At 44.7% G+C, this 16,568-nt stretch overlaps 1 protein-coding gene across 10 annotated transcripts in view; it reads right to left on the reverse strand.

Moving 5' to 3' along the window:
- Positions 1-1,401: 1,401 nt before the first annotated feature.
- Positions 1,402-16,568, reverse strand: part of cpeb3 (cytoplasmic polyadenylation element binding protein 3) — a gene marked incomplete at its 5' end in the record, with an annotated part of 45,442 nt that continues 30,275 nt past the window's right edge. For all 10 annotated transcript variants that reach the window (XM_080481953.1, XM_080481952.1, XM_080481951.1 and 7 more), the window contains 4 exons: positions 1,402-2,915; positions 5,216-5,397; positions 5,841-5,955; positions 8,202-8,320. In XM_080481953.1, the coding sequence (XP_080338079.1) occupies positions 2,688-2,915; positions 5,216-5,397; positions 5,841-5,955; positions 8,202-8,320 (644 nt within the window). In that variant the 3' untranslated portion in view covers positions 1,402-2,687. The remainder of the gene's footprint in view (positions 2,916-5,215; positions 5,398-5,840; positions 5,956-8,201; positions 8,321-16,568) is intronic.

Consider the following 16,568-nt stretch of genomic DNA (forward strand, 5'->3'; position numbering starts at 1 on the left):
GAGGAAAACAGTTCAGGATTAAAAAATAAAATAAAGAAATGAGGACTTTGGGATGGGCCAATCACAACACACACAAAAAAAGGTTTACGATAAATACAAAAAAAATATGCGTTATGTTCATAACTTATAGAAAAAATACGAGATTATGGGAAGGGAGTCCTGGGCGGGTCGACCGAAACGTACAGAAGAGGAAAAAAAACATTTAAAGAGATGGGGGGGAGAGGGCGACAACACACGTTAGTAAATGTAGTATCCCGTTTGGATTGTCCGCACAAACTGCTAAAAACCAGTTTAACTTGCCCCCCCCCCCCCCCCCCCACCCACCGACAAACCAGAGCCGCCCCTGTCATCAGCAGCCAATACTTTGAAGTGTCATTAATAACCCCGCCCCCCACTCCTGTTTACACTGCGCACTATACAACCATTCGCTAAAAACAAAAAAATATATATGTATCTATATATTTATATCCACCTTTTTTTTTTTTTTTTTAGCAGGTTCATTACTTCAAGCTTTGCAGGAAAAAGAAAAAAAAAATCTGAATCAATGTGGTAACTCCAGCTTGCACGTGTGCGCGACCCCTCAGCCAACGACGTTTAGCACGTGCAGGGCTCAGTTTATCAACTCGATAAGTCTCCAGTAGCTTCAATGTTTTCATGTTACAGCCCCCCCCCCCCCCACCCACCCCCTCCCTGTTTCCTCTTCTTCACAAAAATAAAAATGGGAGAAAAAAAAAAAAATCTGCCCTCATTTTTTCATGGAGTCACTCCGTGGTGATCAGGCGGTCTGTCATAAAGTCAACACGTGAGCTCTTTGGTTGCACTCCGGGACGTAAACGTTAGCGTTTTGTCAACGGTGGAACAAAAGATAAGTTCAAAAATAATCTTAATAAGAATAAAACTTAAAATTAAAAAAAAAAAAAAAAAAAACTCAGTTCTCAGTTTAAGCTCACATTGTTGCGTCTTTTCCTCGGATCAGACTCGGATGTTTGTCGGCCTGTTTTGTGTGCGTGAGAACGACAGCCGTCCGAGTGCGTGTTCGTATCGGTGTGTGTGTGTGTGTGTGTGTCTGCTGAGAGGCTTCCTGTGTGCACTGGTGCAAAGTGTTGTGTATGCAAGTGTGTGTGTGTCTGTGTGTGTGTGTGTACAAGAGAACATATATACGTGTGCATACACTAGTTATGAAGTTTCACAGGACTTCTATGTCGGACATCAACGACAGTTAAAGCGAATCACAGTTCTAGGCATACTCAGACCTAACTACATACGGTATAAAAAATTGCACAATTATATCAACAATCACTGCAAAAAAGTACTTCACCTATCTGACAGTTTTAAATGGTAAATCCTACATTTAATTTAATTTGTGATTATTGTTTGTTTTTTTTTCCTTCGGTTTTTTTTCCTCTTGCCCCTCCCCCCTCACGTTGTCTTGTGCAAGAACCCCCTTCTCTGCGACGTCTGGGCGACGTGGGCTTTCAAAGATGGGGGTGGGGGGGGGGGGGGGGGGGGGTTTGTCATGATTCCTCTTGTCCAGTCTCGTGCGAGTCAAACGTACGTCTATAAAGTTGTGTTGTGCAAACATGGGCAGAATCGAATAGTAGACACGGTATTGAAAAGTCTATTGCATGCAGCAACCTGATTGAAAGAAACATGCAGTTCGGGGCAATCCGAACCCTCCCTTGTCACTCCCCCCCCACCACCACCACCACCACCGTGACCTTGGGGGCGGCCCCTCCCCCACCCACTGCCTGTCTACGTCTTGTCGTTTCGTATTTTTACACCCCAGCCTGAATAAAGTACGTATGGTATGGGTTTATACCATGGATTTCTTAGCAGCAGATCTATCGCAGCATTACGTTTACATAACACTACAAAATGATGTTATTACAAAAATAAAGACCTAGAAATCCAAAGCAAACTAATCTGATTGCGTGTATGAGGTAATGTTTTCCACAGTCAAAATCGAGACTGAATGTATCTGTTATTTTTACTCCGGGGGGGGGGGGCGGATGAGAGCCCCCACTACAGGATAGCTGTTAAATCTTGCTACATCTTTTGCCACCTATTTTGTTTTCTGTATGTATTAATTTATTTTGCCTTTGGTGATATTTTTTTTTTTTTCCCATGAGGGGCAATTTAACTACAGCTGCAGAAAATAAGTGCATGCTCCTTTTTACATCAAATTTAAATGATCTATATACGTATAGATAGGTACAAAACAAAAAATATATACTTTTTTTCTTTTTAAATATCCGTCTGGTCCCACCGGGTCTCAGTATGGGGGGGGGGGAGGGGGGACGCGCCACACCGCCGGTCGACTGAACATGGACCTGAAAGTAGCCAGATGTCTAACGTACGATCCTGTGTGTGTGTTTGTGTGTGTGTAACGTGAAATTTTGTGCCAAAGTGCAAATTCTAAGCTGATTTCCCCACCGAGCTTCATCAGAGGAAGAGTTCTAGACGTTCTAGACGACGAGTTCAGAGTGTCGGATGAACAAAGTCCTGTTCAGATACTTCTTTTTCGGTGAGGTGTGTGACGGGTGGGTTTGCAGTGCTGTCCCGAGGCTGCGGGAAGGCTTTTTTTTTTCTTTCTTTCTGGATTTGGGTGTGGTTGGGTGGGAGGGTGGCCTGCTGTGAAGAGGGGAGGGCGGGGACAGGGCCTATTTGAAAATCCCACCCCCCTCGCCTCAGCTCCAGCGGAAGGAGACGTGTCGAGGGCGGTCACCGCCCTCCTTCACCAGTGGCTTGTGGAACTCCCGGCCGGCCCGCGAGTGGATGCTGGCCCAGCAGTACTCGCAGTAGTACTGCAGGCAGGTGACGTTGGCACAGAAGAAGGGTGCAAACTTCCCACCACAGCGTGCACCCTGGCACTCGTCGCACATCTGGTCATCCAGAACGTACGGCTTCACCTCCACCTGAAGAGCAAGGGGGGGAGCGGTGTCGGTAAGTCACATCTGGAAATACTAAATGGTTTAACTAATTTGTACTATTAGAAATCCCCCCCCCCCCCCCCTAGTGCTTAGAGACCCTGAATTTGCTTAAGGGCACATTTTGCCAGTTCTTTTCTTTCCAATCGATGTGTAGCCTCTAGTTGATGCAAAAGATCATGCTATATGTCGATGACAGTTGAATATGAATATTTCTGTAGGAAACTACAGCTTGATACTTGCATTAAAGGGGTCATATCAAATAGCTTTTCAACACTTTCACATGGGTCTCGTTGGTCCAAAAACGTTGTATTCAAAGTTTATTGCCCCAAATCCAGCATTACTTTGATTTTCATCCATTTCAATATTGGATCATAGGAGCTGCATTCAGAATCTGCTGTGTCTGTGTGAGCTGGACTGGCTCCGCCCACACATGCCCATCTTGGGAAGACAAGGAAGTACTTCCTGGTGCCATGTCCCATAGCAGAGCTGCCTAATTGTGGGAGGGTCAAAGGAAGGGCCTACGTTGATTGGGATTGGGTAAATCCCTGATTACACTATATAAGGTTTGATTTCTGATTCGCTCGTTGGAGCAACACACTTCTAAAGAATGAAACAAGCCGGGGAGAGTGATGACAGACTTTCGTGATTTCAGGCATGGGGATGCATGTTACTGTTGGAAAACCATGAGAAAGTGAATTTTGTATAATATGACCCCTTAAAGGACACTGGAAATATAAATAAACAGACGATTTGAAACATTTCTTGTGAAGGAATCCACAAATCCTTATTGTGATCGTGGACTTTGATAATAACTCACTTACTTTCGCAAGCTTCTATCCCAAAAACAAGCGGACACTAAGATCAGCTGATTAATCTTCCTACTACAGTTGATTTCAGGTGGAACTGTTATCTGGGATACAATAATGCCTCAGGATTTTAATTGACTGGATTATTTTGGGGTTAACCCTCACAGTTCTCAGAAAACACAAACAAATAGAGGTTGATTTCCTTCTGTAAAGTAATGACCACTGAAGTTCTGCTGCCGCCTCGGTGTGTGAGCAGGGGCAGCAGATGCTGACCTCGCTATAGCCTGGTTTGAGAGATATCAAGTCCTCAGAGAGCGAGAGAGTGACCTTTTTAGCTAAGCACTGCAGCAACCATGACACAGCAAAACAACGAAAGCAGGACTGCAGCCAGCGACTCTGCAGTGAAATTAAACACCAATAAACAGCCAGTGGGCGCATGAATTTAACCACATATAATTCACTTTTACATCCCATCGCTCATGACATACTTGGGAGATAATGCTGTTGGTGAGAAATACAAATCAATCTCATTTCCTCTGGTCGACAATGAACATTGTAGCCACTTATTTAACCACTGGTAAGATACCAATCAACAGATAACCCGTAAATCCTTATTCTCTGTAAAGGAATTTGGTAAAACTACATGGGTGGGTGTTGATGGGAGTTTTAATTAAAGAAGACTGGGTTGTTGTTCAGATAATCTTTTTTTTTGTTTATTGAAGGAAGTCGAAGCAAGATGGAAGATTTGAGGCTGTTGAAGGAACAGCAGGTACGTTAGCTTTAACCATGACCATCACAGCTCCATGGTTCACTAGCTGAGGGTCAGTCCATGTTGAAGAGTGAAAGAAACATCCTTGCTAAAAGCTGTTACTCAGACTCTGCATAGTCTTTTTGTATGAAAATTGGTAATCCCATCATGCAAACTTAACAATTCAAAGGAATGAGCAGAAAATAGTGTTCTTATTGCCACCTAGTTGTAGTCACAATAAAGCCATCCTAAGCCCCCACTGAATATAGCCGGTGACAGCGGAGGTGGGGTGGAAATGCCCCACCCTGCAGAGGCTCGGCTTCCTGGCTGACGACCAGTCTCTCTCGGTCACGATCCGTCTCGCTGCGATTGGCCTGCGTGCCTAAAATAAGCAGGCTGCAGCGCAGCCTGTGCAGATATACATGTATAGGGAGCTGCTATAATTAAAGCAACCCTATGTGTCTGCAACTTGAAAACATCTGTCGGGACTCTGGCAGCCAAAGGCCATAGTGATTACACATCCAGGCACGGGCTTCCGTTATTGTAGGCTGCAGCAAGCAGTTGGCTGAAAGCCCGTGCTATAATGAAAGCTCTGATACATGGGAGAGAGGGCTCCAGAGGAGTTCGGCCTCCGCGGGAGCGACTCCAGAAAAACCTCCCTTGTGGTTAAAGGAAGCTGCCGCTTTCAGGAGGAGCAGGATGTTTTGAATGGAGCCTGTGAACTCGCTCACCCTTTTGTCGATGTCATTGTGCTGCAGCTGAACGAAGCGAGCGCTGATGGCGGCGATGTAGCTCTGCTGATTGGAGAAAGCCACGCGGCCGGCTCCCTTCGGGTACTTCAGCTCCGGGTCGGTGTCGATGCCAGCGTAGCAGACGCCTCCGTACAGCCGGTCCATGATCATAGCCAGCTCCACTGGAGTCAAGACGGGGAGATGATTAGTGCTGCGGGGAGTCCCATCAGCAGTTTTTAACAATCAAAGAAAGTTTTGCCCACAAACTGAAATCCAATGTTTCTGCTCCAATTGACACCTTTGTGAAGCAATGTTGAAACCTTCCCTCCTCTACTATTCATCAGCACAGTGGTCTAAAACTGATGGTATAATTAGTGTGGGGGGGGTCACATTGCAGAGAAGCAGCAATGTTTATCCCGAGAACAGAAAGACTTCCATTACACCATGAATTCTTAACATGATGACCACTTGGCCCGCGTCCTGGAAACCTGAGCAGAGGATTGCGTTCTCACAGGGAGAACTTTCATTACAGCCCCGGGCCTCCTCTCTCCATGCCAGTCAGTGTTATGAAGCCAATTCAGAAAAGGAAAAAAGAAGAGAAAAGGATTCCCTTTAAGCCAGTCACCTGCACGTAGGGGCCGCGGTACCCCGCCAACGAAGATGGTTTTGCGGGGATCCAAAGGCTGGGAGCCATCCATGACAAAGTCACTGTCGCTCAGGTTCCAGGGACGGATCTGGACCTGCAAGAAGGTGAAGAAAACAAGGCATTTAATGGTGTGTTCATTTGGGTTGTGAAAGGAACGTTTACAATTGATTTGTTGTTGTGAACACTGGCACCCATCAGAGAACACGACAAAGGTCATCCGAGGATCTTTGTTCATTTGCTTTACTGTGGCACCGTTCGATTTGACTCAGAGCCCATATACACAACATTTTCAAGTGAAAATGGGAAACTTCAGTTGCGTTTTTGGTGCATAAGGCCATAAGGTCAATACACGCTCTCGCCACTCTATTTTTTGCCTTCGCCTCTGCCACACGCCATGTCGTGTTCCGGTCTTTCAGTTCAACTTTCAACCGTCCTTTGCCAAGTTGTTTTTGGTCTGCCTCTTGGTCTTTTGCCCCGTGGTGTCCATCGAAGGGCTGTTCTAGTGATGTTCGTTCCTTGCATCCTATGACATGTCCCAACCATAGGAAACACTTTTGTGTGATTTGATCGACTATGCGGGTGGAATCAGTCAGTTGATATTTGAAATTGTGTTAGCCCAAAAATATTCAGCAAATCTGTCGGGGGCAGTTGGAGAGTCACGAAATCAGATATGAGGTCACTGTCAAGTTTCCCCTACAACGTTCACTTCCATACATTAATACTGATTTAATGTTACTGTTTTAAGGACAAACTTTTTTGAAAATGAAACTTTTCTGAAACACTGCTTCTGCGCAAGCACAACACGACTGTAGTAAATAGTTGTTCTGTACATACTCGAGTAAATAATAAATACCATGCAAGGCACTCAATCCATCCACTAGGATGACCACTAGACTAACTGAGCCACAGCTGACCACAATAGCAGCAATGTTTGCCTCGAGTTGACAGTCACCGTAATAGCAATCCAACTTGGTCGTCTATGAAATCCCAATTTCAATCTTTATAGCATGTAGTTCTCTGCAGTATGTGTGTGTTTTCATCACAAAAACAACCAACAGCACCAAGCCGTGGCCCAACATGAAAACTACTTTGTTTTCAAAACGTTGCCATGCAAACACGAAACTTTTTTTTAAATGAAAACTCAAAAACGATCTTCACTTGAAAAGTTGTGTAAACAGGGCCTTTAAGCAAAATCCAAACCGTGGGCATCTAAATGGAGCAGACACAGGACGTGACGTGCATTGAAAACTGCCTCCTTCTTGAAACAAGTCTTAGTTGCAGAAAAATAGCTGATGATTGACTCTTACCGCTCTGATGGGAGCTATTAGAGAGCTCAACACACATAGTGGAGAAAATTGTTCAGTTATTTTTTGATGTTTGGTTGCTTTAGGATTAAAAAAAAATTTTACATTTTGATATTTTTTTTTTATTATACAGGAGAAGTTTCAAACTCGGAGTCTACAGCTATTATTTCCGTTGAGTCGTGCCAGTGTAAAGTTGAGGGACCCTGCGGGGAGACACTAATGAGCATGTGCAGCGAGCCGCACAACACGGAAGGAAGAAAACCCGGAAGCGCCAAAATGTTTTTGAATCATCAGCCTGGCAAGAGATTTTTGTAAGAGAGAGTCAACGCTGTGTTTCAGTCCGACATCCAGCTCAGTTTGTGTCTTACTCATGCATTAAGGTATAATTTCCCAGGTATTACACAGATCACTACACAGCTGCATAAAATGACCGAATGTTGAACATTCAACTCTTATCTCTGACGTAGCTTCTGTGGTTCAACATGAGAAGATAATGGGACTTTCGAGAGAACTTAAACCAACCACAATGGAAACAGTTTTTCAAAAGAAAGATTTTGTGTAATGCTAATTTTTGAATGGAATTTTAAAATCCTTCAAGCTTTTGTCTGTCAGATCACATCTGTTGAACTTCTACAAAGCGGGTGATCTTCAACACAATGACTGCGGTATTATTTATTTTGTCTATTCTTTGTGAACTGCTCAACTTGTTCCAACATTAATTTCATATTTTAGCCTGCAACCTCCAGCGTGACAAGAACTGTTTCACACATGGGCTCAGAGCCATTATTAAAGAAAATCTGGGACATTTTGGAGCTTACACTCTTAAATTAGCCTGCATGAGTTTCCAAATTGTCCCTGCTTTAATTAAGATCCCAGGCTGATATCTTTACTAACATGATAATTAACTTAGCATGACTAAAGCCATATTAGTTCGCTCTACTTTGCAGCATACTTCTTTCCTGGAGTCCAATATGGATACAAACTACCTGGACTCCTCTGGTTACTTGCTTGTGGCTTGTTGGATGTCATCACTCACCGGTTTGTCCTTGATGGTGGGACTCGATACACACAGGTAGAGTTTTCCATCCTCCTCTATGCAGGCGTCTATCAGGGCCTGGACAGAAGTCTCTTCCTGGAACAGCAAAAAGGCGTAGCCTGAAACAGAAAAGGCAAGGGTCTCAGAAGAAATAACATTATTTTTAAACAAGAAACCATATCTGTCCAGAAGTCACCTCCTTGTGACCGTGACTCCTCAAACTCTGTCCTCGAGGCAGAAGTTTGTGGCCGCCTCTGCATTTTGACAGTCACAATCCCATGACTACTTCTTCCTTCGCAACTATTCATAGTCTGAGACAACGCAGACCTTACGCAGGCAACGACCACGACCTTGTGGCCCATTTCTCTGTCCTCATTTGCCTCCATAAGACTCTCTTTGTGCCTGGCACCTCGCTGCTCTGCACTGCTTCAGATTAATTGGCTCCGAGTGCCGCTCTCCAAAAAGAACCATGCAAAATTGATCAGCCTAATACACTGCAGATCCTCCCCAGCGGCCGGGTCAGGTAGAGAGAGTTTGGCGATGTCTCCGCGGGGCACAAAGAAAGAGCAATTCAGACAGTCACTCTGTGCTAGTGAATTATTAAGCACCGAGAGCAGAGAGCTCATACAAGGTCAGAGCTATTAGACCATTTCAAAGCAATTTGGAAATGTGCATCCATCACACAAAGACACAGCAAAAACAAGTGTACAGTGATCAGAGTACACAGGAAGCATAGAAAAGAGTCAAGAGTCCACTTTTGGTTACGTCTTGTCACTTGAAGTGTTGAAGGCCAAGTGTCTCCTCAGGACTCTAATTTAAAACGCTGCGTCGTTCACACACATAAATCCAGACAGACACACACCCGACAATTATGTAGACAAATGCATGAGTGAAAATCAAAACGAGGAATGTGCATCTGTCATGTTTCACTTCTGACATTCCTGAGTGGAGCTGCTGTGGAGGATTGGGGGGGGGTTGAAAGGTCTGATGACTCGGCAAAACCGGTCAACTGTGGCGTGTGGATCGGTCTAAAGGAGAGAGGAGGGAAATAAAAGCAAGTCAAGAAGGTGACGGCAGCAGATCTGAAATGGGGGAAAGGCAGGTGCATGAACAGATGTGTACGTCTTTAAGAGGGCTCGGGGCTTTCGTTCCTGTGTGACATGCATTCTCTCATCCGACAGGTCCGCCATGACAGTGCGGTGACGGCGTCCTCTGTCGACAGCTCATGACGACTGTGTCACTCTCACATTTGTTTATGAATCTGCAAAAAGTTCTGCAGATCGACGAGCAGCGTTTGAAGCTATTTGGTGGACAGAGTGGCGTAGGATCAAACCCATCTTGTGTAGCTGTTCGGCACATTTGAATTTACAAAAACAAATTGCAGTTAGCGTATTGAGATTTTGACACGTAACAAGAAGGCACCTGTTTTTGGAAGTTTAACAGCTGTGGCCAACTGGTTTGAGACCTTTGGGTTGTCCCAGGACTCACTGCAGAGATATCTGTCCAACGTCCCTCAGATGAACTTCTCATCGTGACGCTAGGGTGTGTCAGAATGCCCAGATTAACAGGAACTTCTTGAAAATCATTATACCTTTGGATTGTGCGATCATTAAATACCCTGTTAACGAGAAACCCTTAAAACTGGATGTTTCATGTAGCAGTTTTATGTAGCATTATTTTCACGACATGCCCTGACTGCTATGGTTTATGTAAAATTTGACCAATGTTGGCAGAAGTAAAGAAATGCAGGACAATTTGGGTTATTTTATTTGACCTCAATTAAGAGACTCTGTCATTTGTAGAGTTTTCTGTTTGTAACCTTCATTGGAGAGAGTTACCCCTATCTCAAAGTAAGAGAAGACCAGTCAGTGCCGCATTCTTTGTGTCGCTGTCCGACTTCGCCTCCTGCAGGTGATGTCATACGCAACACATTTCTATGCGACAAGAAATGAAACTACAGACGCTCTGACTAATTGAACGTTTTTAGCGGGCTGCCATTCGCAGGCTAATAAGCTCAGTGGGGCTGCAATGTTTCTAATAACAAGCTGTACCATCATGGGCACAACAGAAATACTCATGATTGCGATCAGCTGCTTGTAGTGGCCAGCTGTGCCGTTTGTAATTGCTTGCTGCAAAGCCAAATGCCGATCCAGACGTCACTGATGGGAAATTCAACATAAAGAGCATTTTGTGCACAGTCGTCGTCGTCGTCCTTCACGTGCTCAGGCATCACCCTGTCTCTGCGCGGCGGACTTACATAAAGCGGGTTTGTCATTGGTAGAAATCATGTGGTTTCAGCTCAGACATCCCCCCTCAGAGAAAATAACAACTGCAGTCATACACAGGGGGAGAAAGAAGAAAAAAAAGAAACGCAGGCTTGAAAAGGCAGCGCTAGCCAGCAGCTCAGAGAGTCTGAAGGAGGGAACAACGTGTTCCATGACCCAAGGCAGGAAGAGAAGCTGTGAGAGGAGCGAGCAGGAGGGGAAGACAGATGGAAAGGTAGCAAAGGAAGGAGGGAAGCGGCATGAATAACGGCCATACAAACGGAGAAAATAGCAGGGGAGGGGGTGACGGCGAGCGGGAGGGGAGGCAGACGAAGAGCTGCGACTTTAATGGACCCGGTTAGGAAGCTGCAGAGTCAGACAGATGACCACGAACCGTGGCACGCTTCACTGATGCAGGCAAACAACACGTCAGAGTTCAATATCAGATCAAATTCATTGGGGGGAAAAAAAGTCATCAGAGCTCCATGAGGTGCCGTATCTACAATGTAAAGTTGTCCTAACAATGACAGACTACACCAGACTCCACCGCTTCAGCGCTCCGATATTCAGTCTGAAAGGTTGCTGAGGATCGGTCTCTTCCTCGAGCCGCCTTGCGCAGTGCAGAGGCTTATGCCACGGGAGGAGAGTGCAGATCTGCAGTGGCTCGTGCCTGAGATTTATAGGGCTGCGAGCTCCCCGAGCCGTACAGCGAGGGAAGGAGTACGCACTCCGCCAGCATTTTCCACCCCCAAAGTGGCGTGTACCGAGACAAGCCAGGGACTTTGTGTGAGGGAGAGTCTTTAATGTGACAGAATCCAGCCATTTGACAGCAGGGGAAGGCGTGTTTAGTGAAATGACTTGAAAAACAAAGGCATAACGGCACCCGTTTAACCAAAAACTGCTACGTAATAGAGTTTGAAATAGTTAGGAAGGTCTGGCTCATGTCTCATCTACACTTTAACACGAGCTCAGCTTTGCACAACAAACCAGAAGCATCCAGCTCTACACCACCGAGACCTGGCAGTGCTGAATCACGCTGCGTTCCTGCAGCTGGGAACTGCTAGATGGAATTAGAGTGAGTCCCCTTTTCCATTTTACAGCGCTCACGTGACGATGACAAACAAGAAACACGGCCGTCCGCTGCAGTGCTGCTCTACTGCAGCTGTAGGAATACAGGAAGGAGACAAACAAGGTCGCCATTGCGTACACCCATCGAGAGACGGCCGAATGAAGCTCAGGAGGTTTATGTTCACACTGCTTTAACAGATCATGCTGTTTAACCCATATAATATGATTATCTATGCCCGGAGGGTGAGACTGTTTTAATGAGTGTAATTTACCATATGATATTATGCCTATTCCAAATTTAAATCCTTTTTTTTTTTTACTTCAGAAAAAGCCAAAACTATGAGGTTAAAAGTGTAAGAATCCTTAAATTCAGTTTTAAGCATGAAGCTTTACACTCATAAACAAGAAGTTTATTCCACCTAAGTAGTAACAATGTGGGCTAAAGTATATTTCTTAACTTTCCTTGTCCTCGGATGTATTTCTTCCTGCAAAAACTGGAAACCTTTTTCTACCTCTCAGACTCCTGATGGGCTATCATTAACCATAATGTGGTTTTATCACAATATTTTGGCTTCAGATATCGGTGGTGATCATCTCAGCTAATTCTGACATAATCACAACATAAACTGCCACTCAGAAATTAAACTATAAAAAGAATCACCTTTTTACGCAACAAAACGTGCAGTGTGTTTGTCCTCCATTAGGGGAGCTCTTCCTCCCACACTGCAATGTAAAAATGTTTACCTTTTTGATTTGATTATTTAGAATATAGTGTCCCGTATATATCTTCTTCCAAGATTCACTGTGCCAAACAATAATGTGCAGAGTTTCAATCAAAAATGTTTTTACATTGATCTGAAAAAGTATTTGAGCTCTTTCACTTTTAGAAGTGAAACAGGTTGGATTTGAGGAATTAAATAGTTTGTAGGCCAGTTGTGTTTTATTGTTCGGCTTAAATACGACGTGGAATCCTGAAAAATGCAGCTCTCATACACTGAGAATGGTTTTCACAGTGAAGTTTGAGACTGTTTCACTTTAAAAAAACTTGATTACAGAATCAATGAATATGCAAATATTCATCAGTATCATTGTTAGTGAATTGGTAAGCTTTAGTCGTGAGGATAAAACAGACAAGGATGATCTAGCTTTTATTTTTTAGTTATTTTTGAGGATGCCACTCCAAACAAACGCTCTAAAAACACCCTGCTGATTCAAAGTACTGCTTTGGTTCCCTGTGCCAGCCTTCTACTTTATTTAATCACACAGCAGCGTCGTGTCTCTGCAACTGATACGGTCAGGTCAGTCATTACGGCGTACGCAAACATCTTTCCGTTGGTTCATCAGAGTCCCACACTGCAATCCTGGTCACCCCGTTACCTCATCGACTGAAAGTTATGTCAAGTTCGCTGAAATCCAATCCAATGATGACTGGATAGAGCGAGCGGGAAAGCGAGAGAGAGAGAGCAGTCACAATGTGAACCTGTCATACTGACATTTAAAACCAGGTTTGGGTTTCATACGTGTGTCTGCAGATCGGGCGTCTGTAGGCGAGGGACGGTTCAGTCACTGTCAACAAAATGGCAAAATATATAAAGTTGTATAGTAGAGAGACAAAAGAAGGGGGAGGATGAGGATGGAGGGGAGCATGAAGAACGAAGAAGGATAAGAATGACAAAGAAGGGAGAATAAAGATATGAGGTAGAGAAGAAAAAAAAGGGGAAGAAGAAGAGGAGGAAGTAAAAAGGCAAAGAAAAACAAGGGAAAGAAAAAAGCAAAATGAAGTAGACGGAAGAAAGCAACAACAAAAGAGGACAAAGAACAAAGATGAAGAATGAAGGAAGAAAAACAAGATGAAGAATGTCAAAACGCATCGTATTTCAGTATTCGTATCAGAAAAGTTGCACGGTCATGTTTTGGAAATGATTTCTGTTTCAGAGTTGCTTTTACCCTCATTTACACGTGGATGAAGACGGTTGGAGCATTTTCAAAAAGTTGCGCTTTCCTCATTTTCATGGATGCTGACTCCGAGTGTTTTTGAAAAGTTGTGTTATCCCCCGTTTCTGTGGAAACGGAGTCGGCTGATTTATTTATTTTTTTTAAATGCGTCATCCTCAGTTTCCTTGGAGACTGAGTCAGTGCATTTTCAAAAAGTTGTGTTATTCCCCGTTTCCGTGGAGACTCAGTTTGATGTGTTTTTCGAAAAGTTGTGTTTCCAGTGGCTCCGAGCACCATCGTCTTGTAGACGGACACCCAAAACGCCACAAAGGTTTCACGTCTCCACTTGAAAACACTGCCGTGTACACCGGGCCGAAGAAAGAAGAAATAAGGGAACGGAGGTGAAGAAGAAAAGAGCCGAGGAAGATAAGGAAAAACAGAAGAGGAGAAATAAGGATGAAAAAGGAGATGGTAGGTGAAGAGAAAAAAGGAGTGGAAAACAATAACAAAAAGATGAAGCGTAAGAAGAGGGAGATAAAAGAGATGAAGACGAAGGAGGAGGAGGAGAAAGAAAACAAACATCTGCTCTGGCTCGGAGGCTTTCGGGGCGTTTCGCGAGCGGTCGCTGATAAAAAATAAATAAATAAAAGTAGAAGAGAGGTGAAATCAAGCGTTGCTTAACATGTGAATTTGAAGAAGTCACTCATTGGACATGATCCAGCAGCGGAGCGAGGACGGAGATAAATCACTGCTGGGTGAAGGCAGGAGGACGGGGGCCTGAGACTGGTGCCGCTGCAGCACTCCGACCGGCTTCAACCGGGACGTGTAACAAGACGGGACGGGAGAAACTGCTGATCACCACTGGTCGTGGTGAAAAGGAAAGAGTTGTTAAACTGTAAAAACTTAAAACAAGTTAGACAGGCTGTTATTTCAGTATGACGTGAGCTTTAGCGACTGCAGTGGTTTATAGCTCCCGGTGCTCAGGCTGTACCATACGGACAAATCCTCCTCTTCCTCCTCCTCCTCTTTTTTTATCCCTGATCACGGACAGAAATAGCTCCCGAACATTTGCAGCCTCCTGCCAACAATAGTGACGTGAGCGTTGGGGCGACGGTGTGAGCGACGGCAGCATAATGACCTGCTGGTTACGCTTTGTCTTTAGTGGGTGAGACGACCGAGAACGCAGCGGGAAACAGAGATGAGCTACGATAATACGGGCCCCTCTATAAAAACACAGTAAATACATAGAAACGGCCCTGATACCGTGTCTGTTTAAGATCTGTTCAGAGGTGAAGCCTCAGCTGGGTAGTTCTGCATTTCTTACAACATCTTCACGAGATCAAACGAGCTCCGATTTGTTACGTTTGTCGACGACGCCAAGTCATTTTGTTCAGGAAATATAATGAAAGGAAACTTCAGATGATTTTTTGTGTGTGTCTGCTGCTTGATGCCGACTGGTATGCCCTCCATTTTGTTTATTTTTCACCAAAATCCCTTCCGCTGGCAAATATTTCGCAGTTTCTAGTGCATTTTAAGGAAATGGTGTGCCAAATTGTTAACAAAAGTCCCAGGGCACTATTTCCACATGTCTTTGGAAGGGCTACTTGGTCATGGGGTTCAAAACGAAAGCTGTTCGTAATCAGTTTTTTTTCAGATAAGAGAAGGCAAAGATAATTCAATAGGATTGTATATCAAGTGAGTAAAGTGAGAACCAACGTACAATGTCAACATATTTCTGTTCCGTTAGTTTAACTCTGTGAAGAACTTAAATGTAGCAGCTCACTGTTAACTTTTAAGAAAAGCGGTAAAATACAGAATAATGAAGTTACAGTTCAGACTGATGAGAGAAAGGGAATTCGATTTTTAACAGACGATCCATATCGGTTGTTACAGCTTGTAACGGTGCTGCAGTGGTTTGCTCTGTCAGCTCGAGGACACAAGTCCAGGTCAAGACTTTCTGTACTCTATGTTCTTTGTGTGACTTTTCTCTGTGTACGACGGTTTCCTCCCACAATTCAAGAAAGTTCAGGTAACTCTACACTGCCTGTCGGTGTGAAAGTGGATTATCTGTCTTCGTCTTGTGGTTGAATTTCTTCTCAAAATGATTGGAGGGCATTTATCTGCTGAAAGTGAAAATGTTAATTATTATGGAGTAAGAGCAGCTCCTCTTACGGATTAGTGTCAAAGACCACTTCTCAACTGATTTGACTAATTTCGACTTTTTCCTTGTGGAGACGATGCAGAACGAGAGCAGCTTTTCCCCTCCGTGCCTCCATGTCGTCTCCCGGCAATAACAGAGTCCTGCCCTGCCCCTGAAACTCACAGTGCGAGCCACGATGTGAGTCACTCGTCAAACCAAAACACTTTCGTAACACACGGCGGTCCAACGCCAAGCGGGACGGAAAAGTGACGGCCGTCTTCCATTCGGTCCAGCTTGGAGAGGAAGTTTAAACGGGAGGAGAGGCCAGTGACACCCCCCCCCTGACACCCACCCCCAGGTGTCTGTAAATCACTCAGCCCGCACGCCATCTCGCACATGCATCCTCTCTCAACCCCAAAGCCATTAGTGCTAATAACTCTGTCACCAGGCATCTGTCCAAAGCTCCCTCGCCAGTTAATATGGCGAGTGTGATTTTAGCAGTTTCCCTCACTCTGGCAGTGGAGGCAGAGCTTTAGATGAGAGTGAGTGATGAATGTTGCACAGTCCCCCCCGCCCTGTATGTCTCCTCCCCTTACATGGCGGCGTCCACCAGCTGCTGAAAGCTCATTCATTCCCCTAAAAGGATGCAGCATTTTTTCCTGCCGGCTTTGGATATTAGTGGAGCTGAGCCTGTTTCGAAAATAATCCTCCCGAGCTAGAAAACGGTTGAAAAATGAGAGTATGGGGGGGGCTGGCAGAGATTTATTTATTTTTTTGCAGGTCCATCCAGATGCGGCATATTACCGTCTGCTGATGGAATGTCTCTTTATTTCCAGAGCATCTCACCAGTTTCCCTAACATGACACGCTGCAGCTCGGAGGAGAGTTTGATCTCCCGTCCGAGAGCTGGCGCAGGAGAGGAGGAAAACTTTCACACCCCCATCCAGCAAACAATCCCCGG

This window comes from Lipophrys pholis (genome assembly GCF_963383615.2).
Source record: "Lipophrys pholis genome assembly, chromosome: 15".
Taxonomy (NCBI): Eukaryota; Metazoa; Chordata; class Actinopteri; order Blenniiformes; family Blenniidae; genus Lipophrys; species Lipophrys pholis.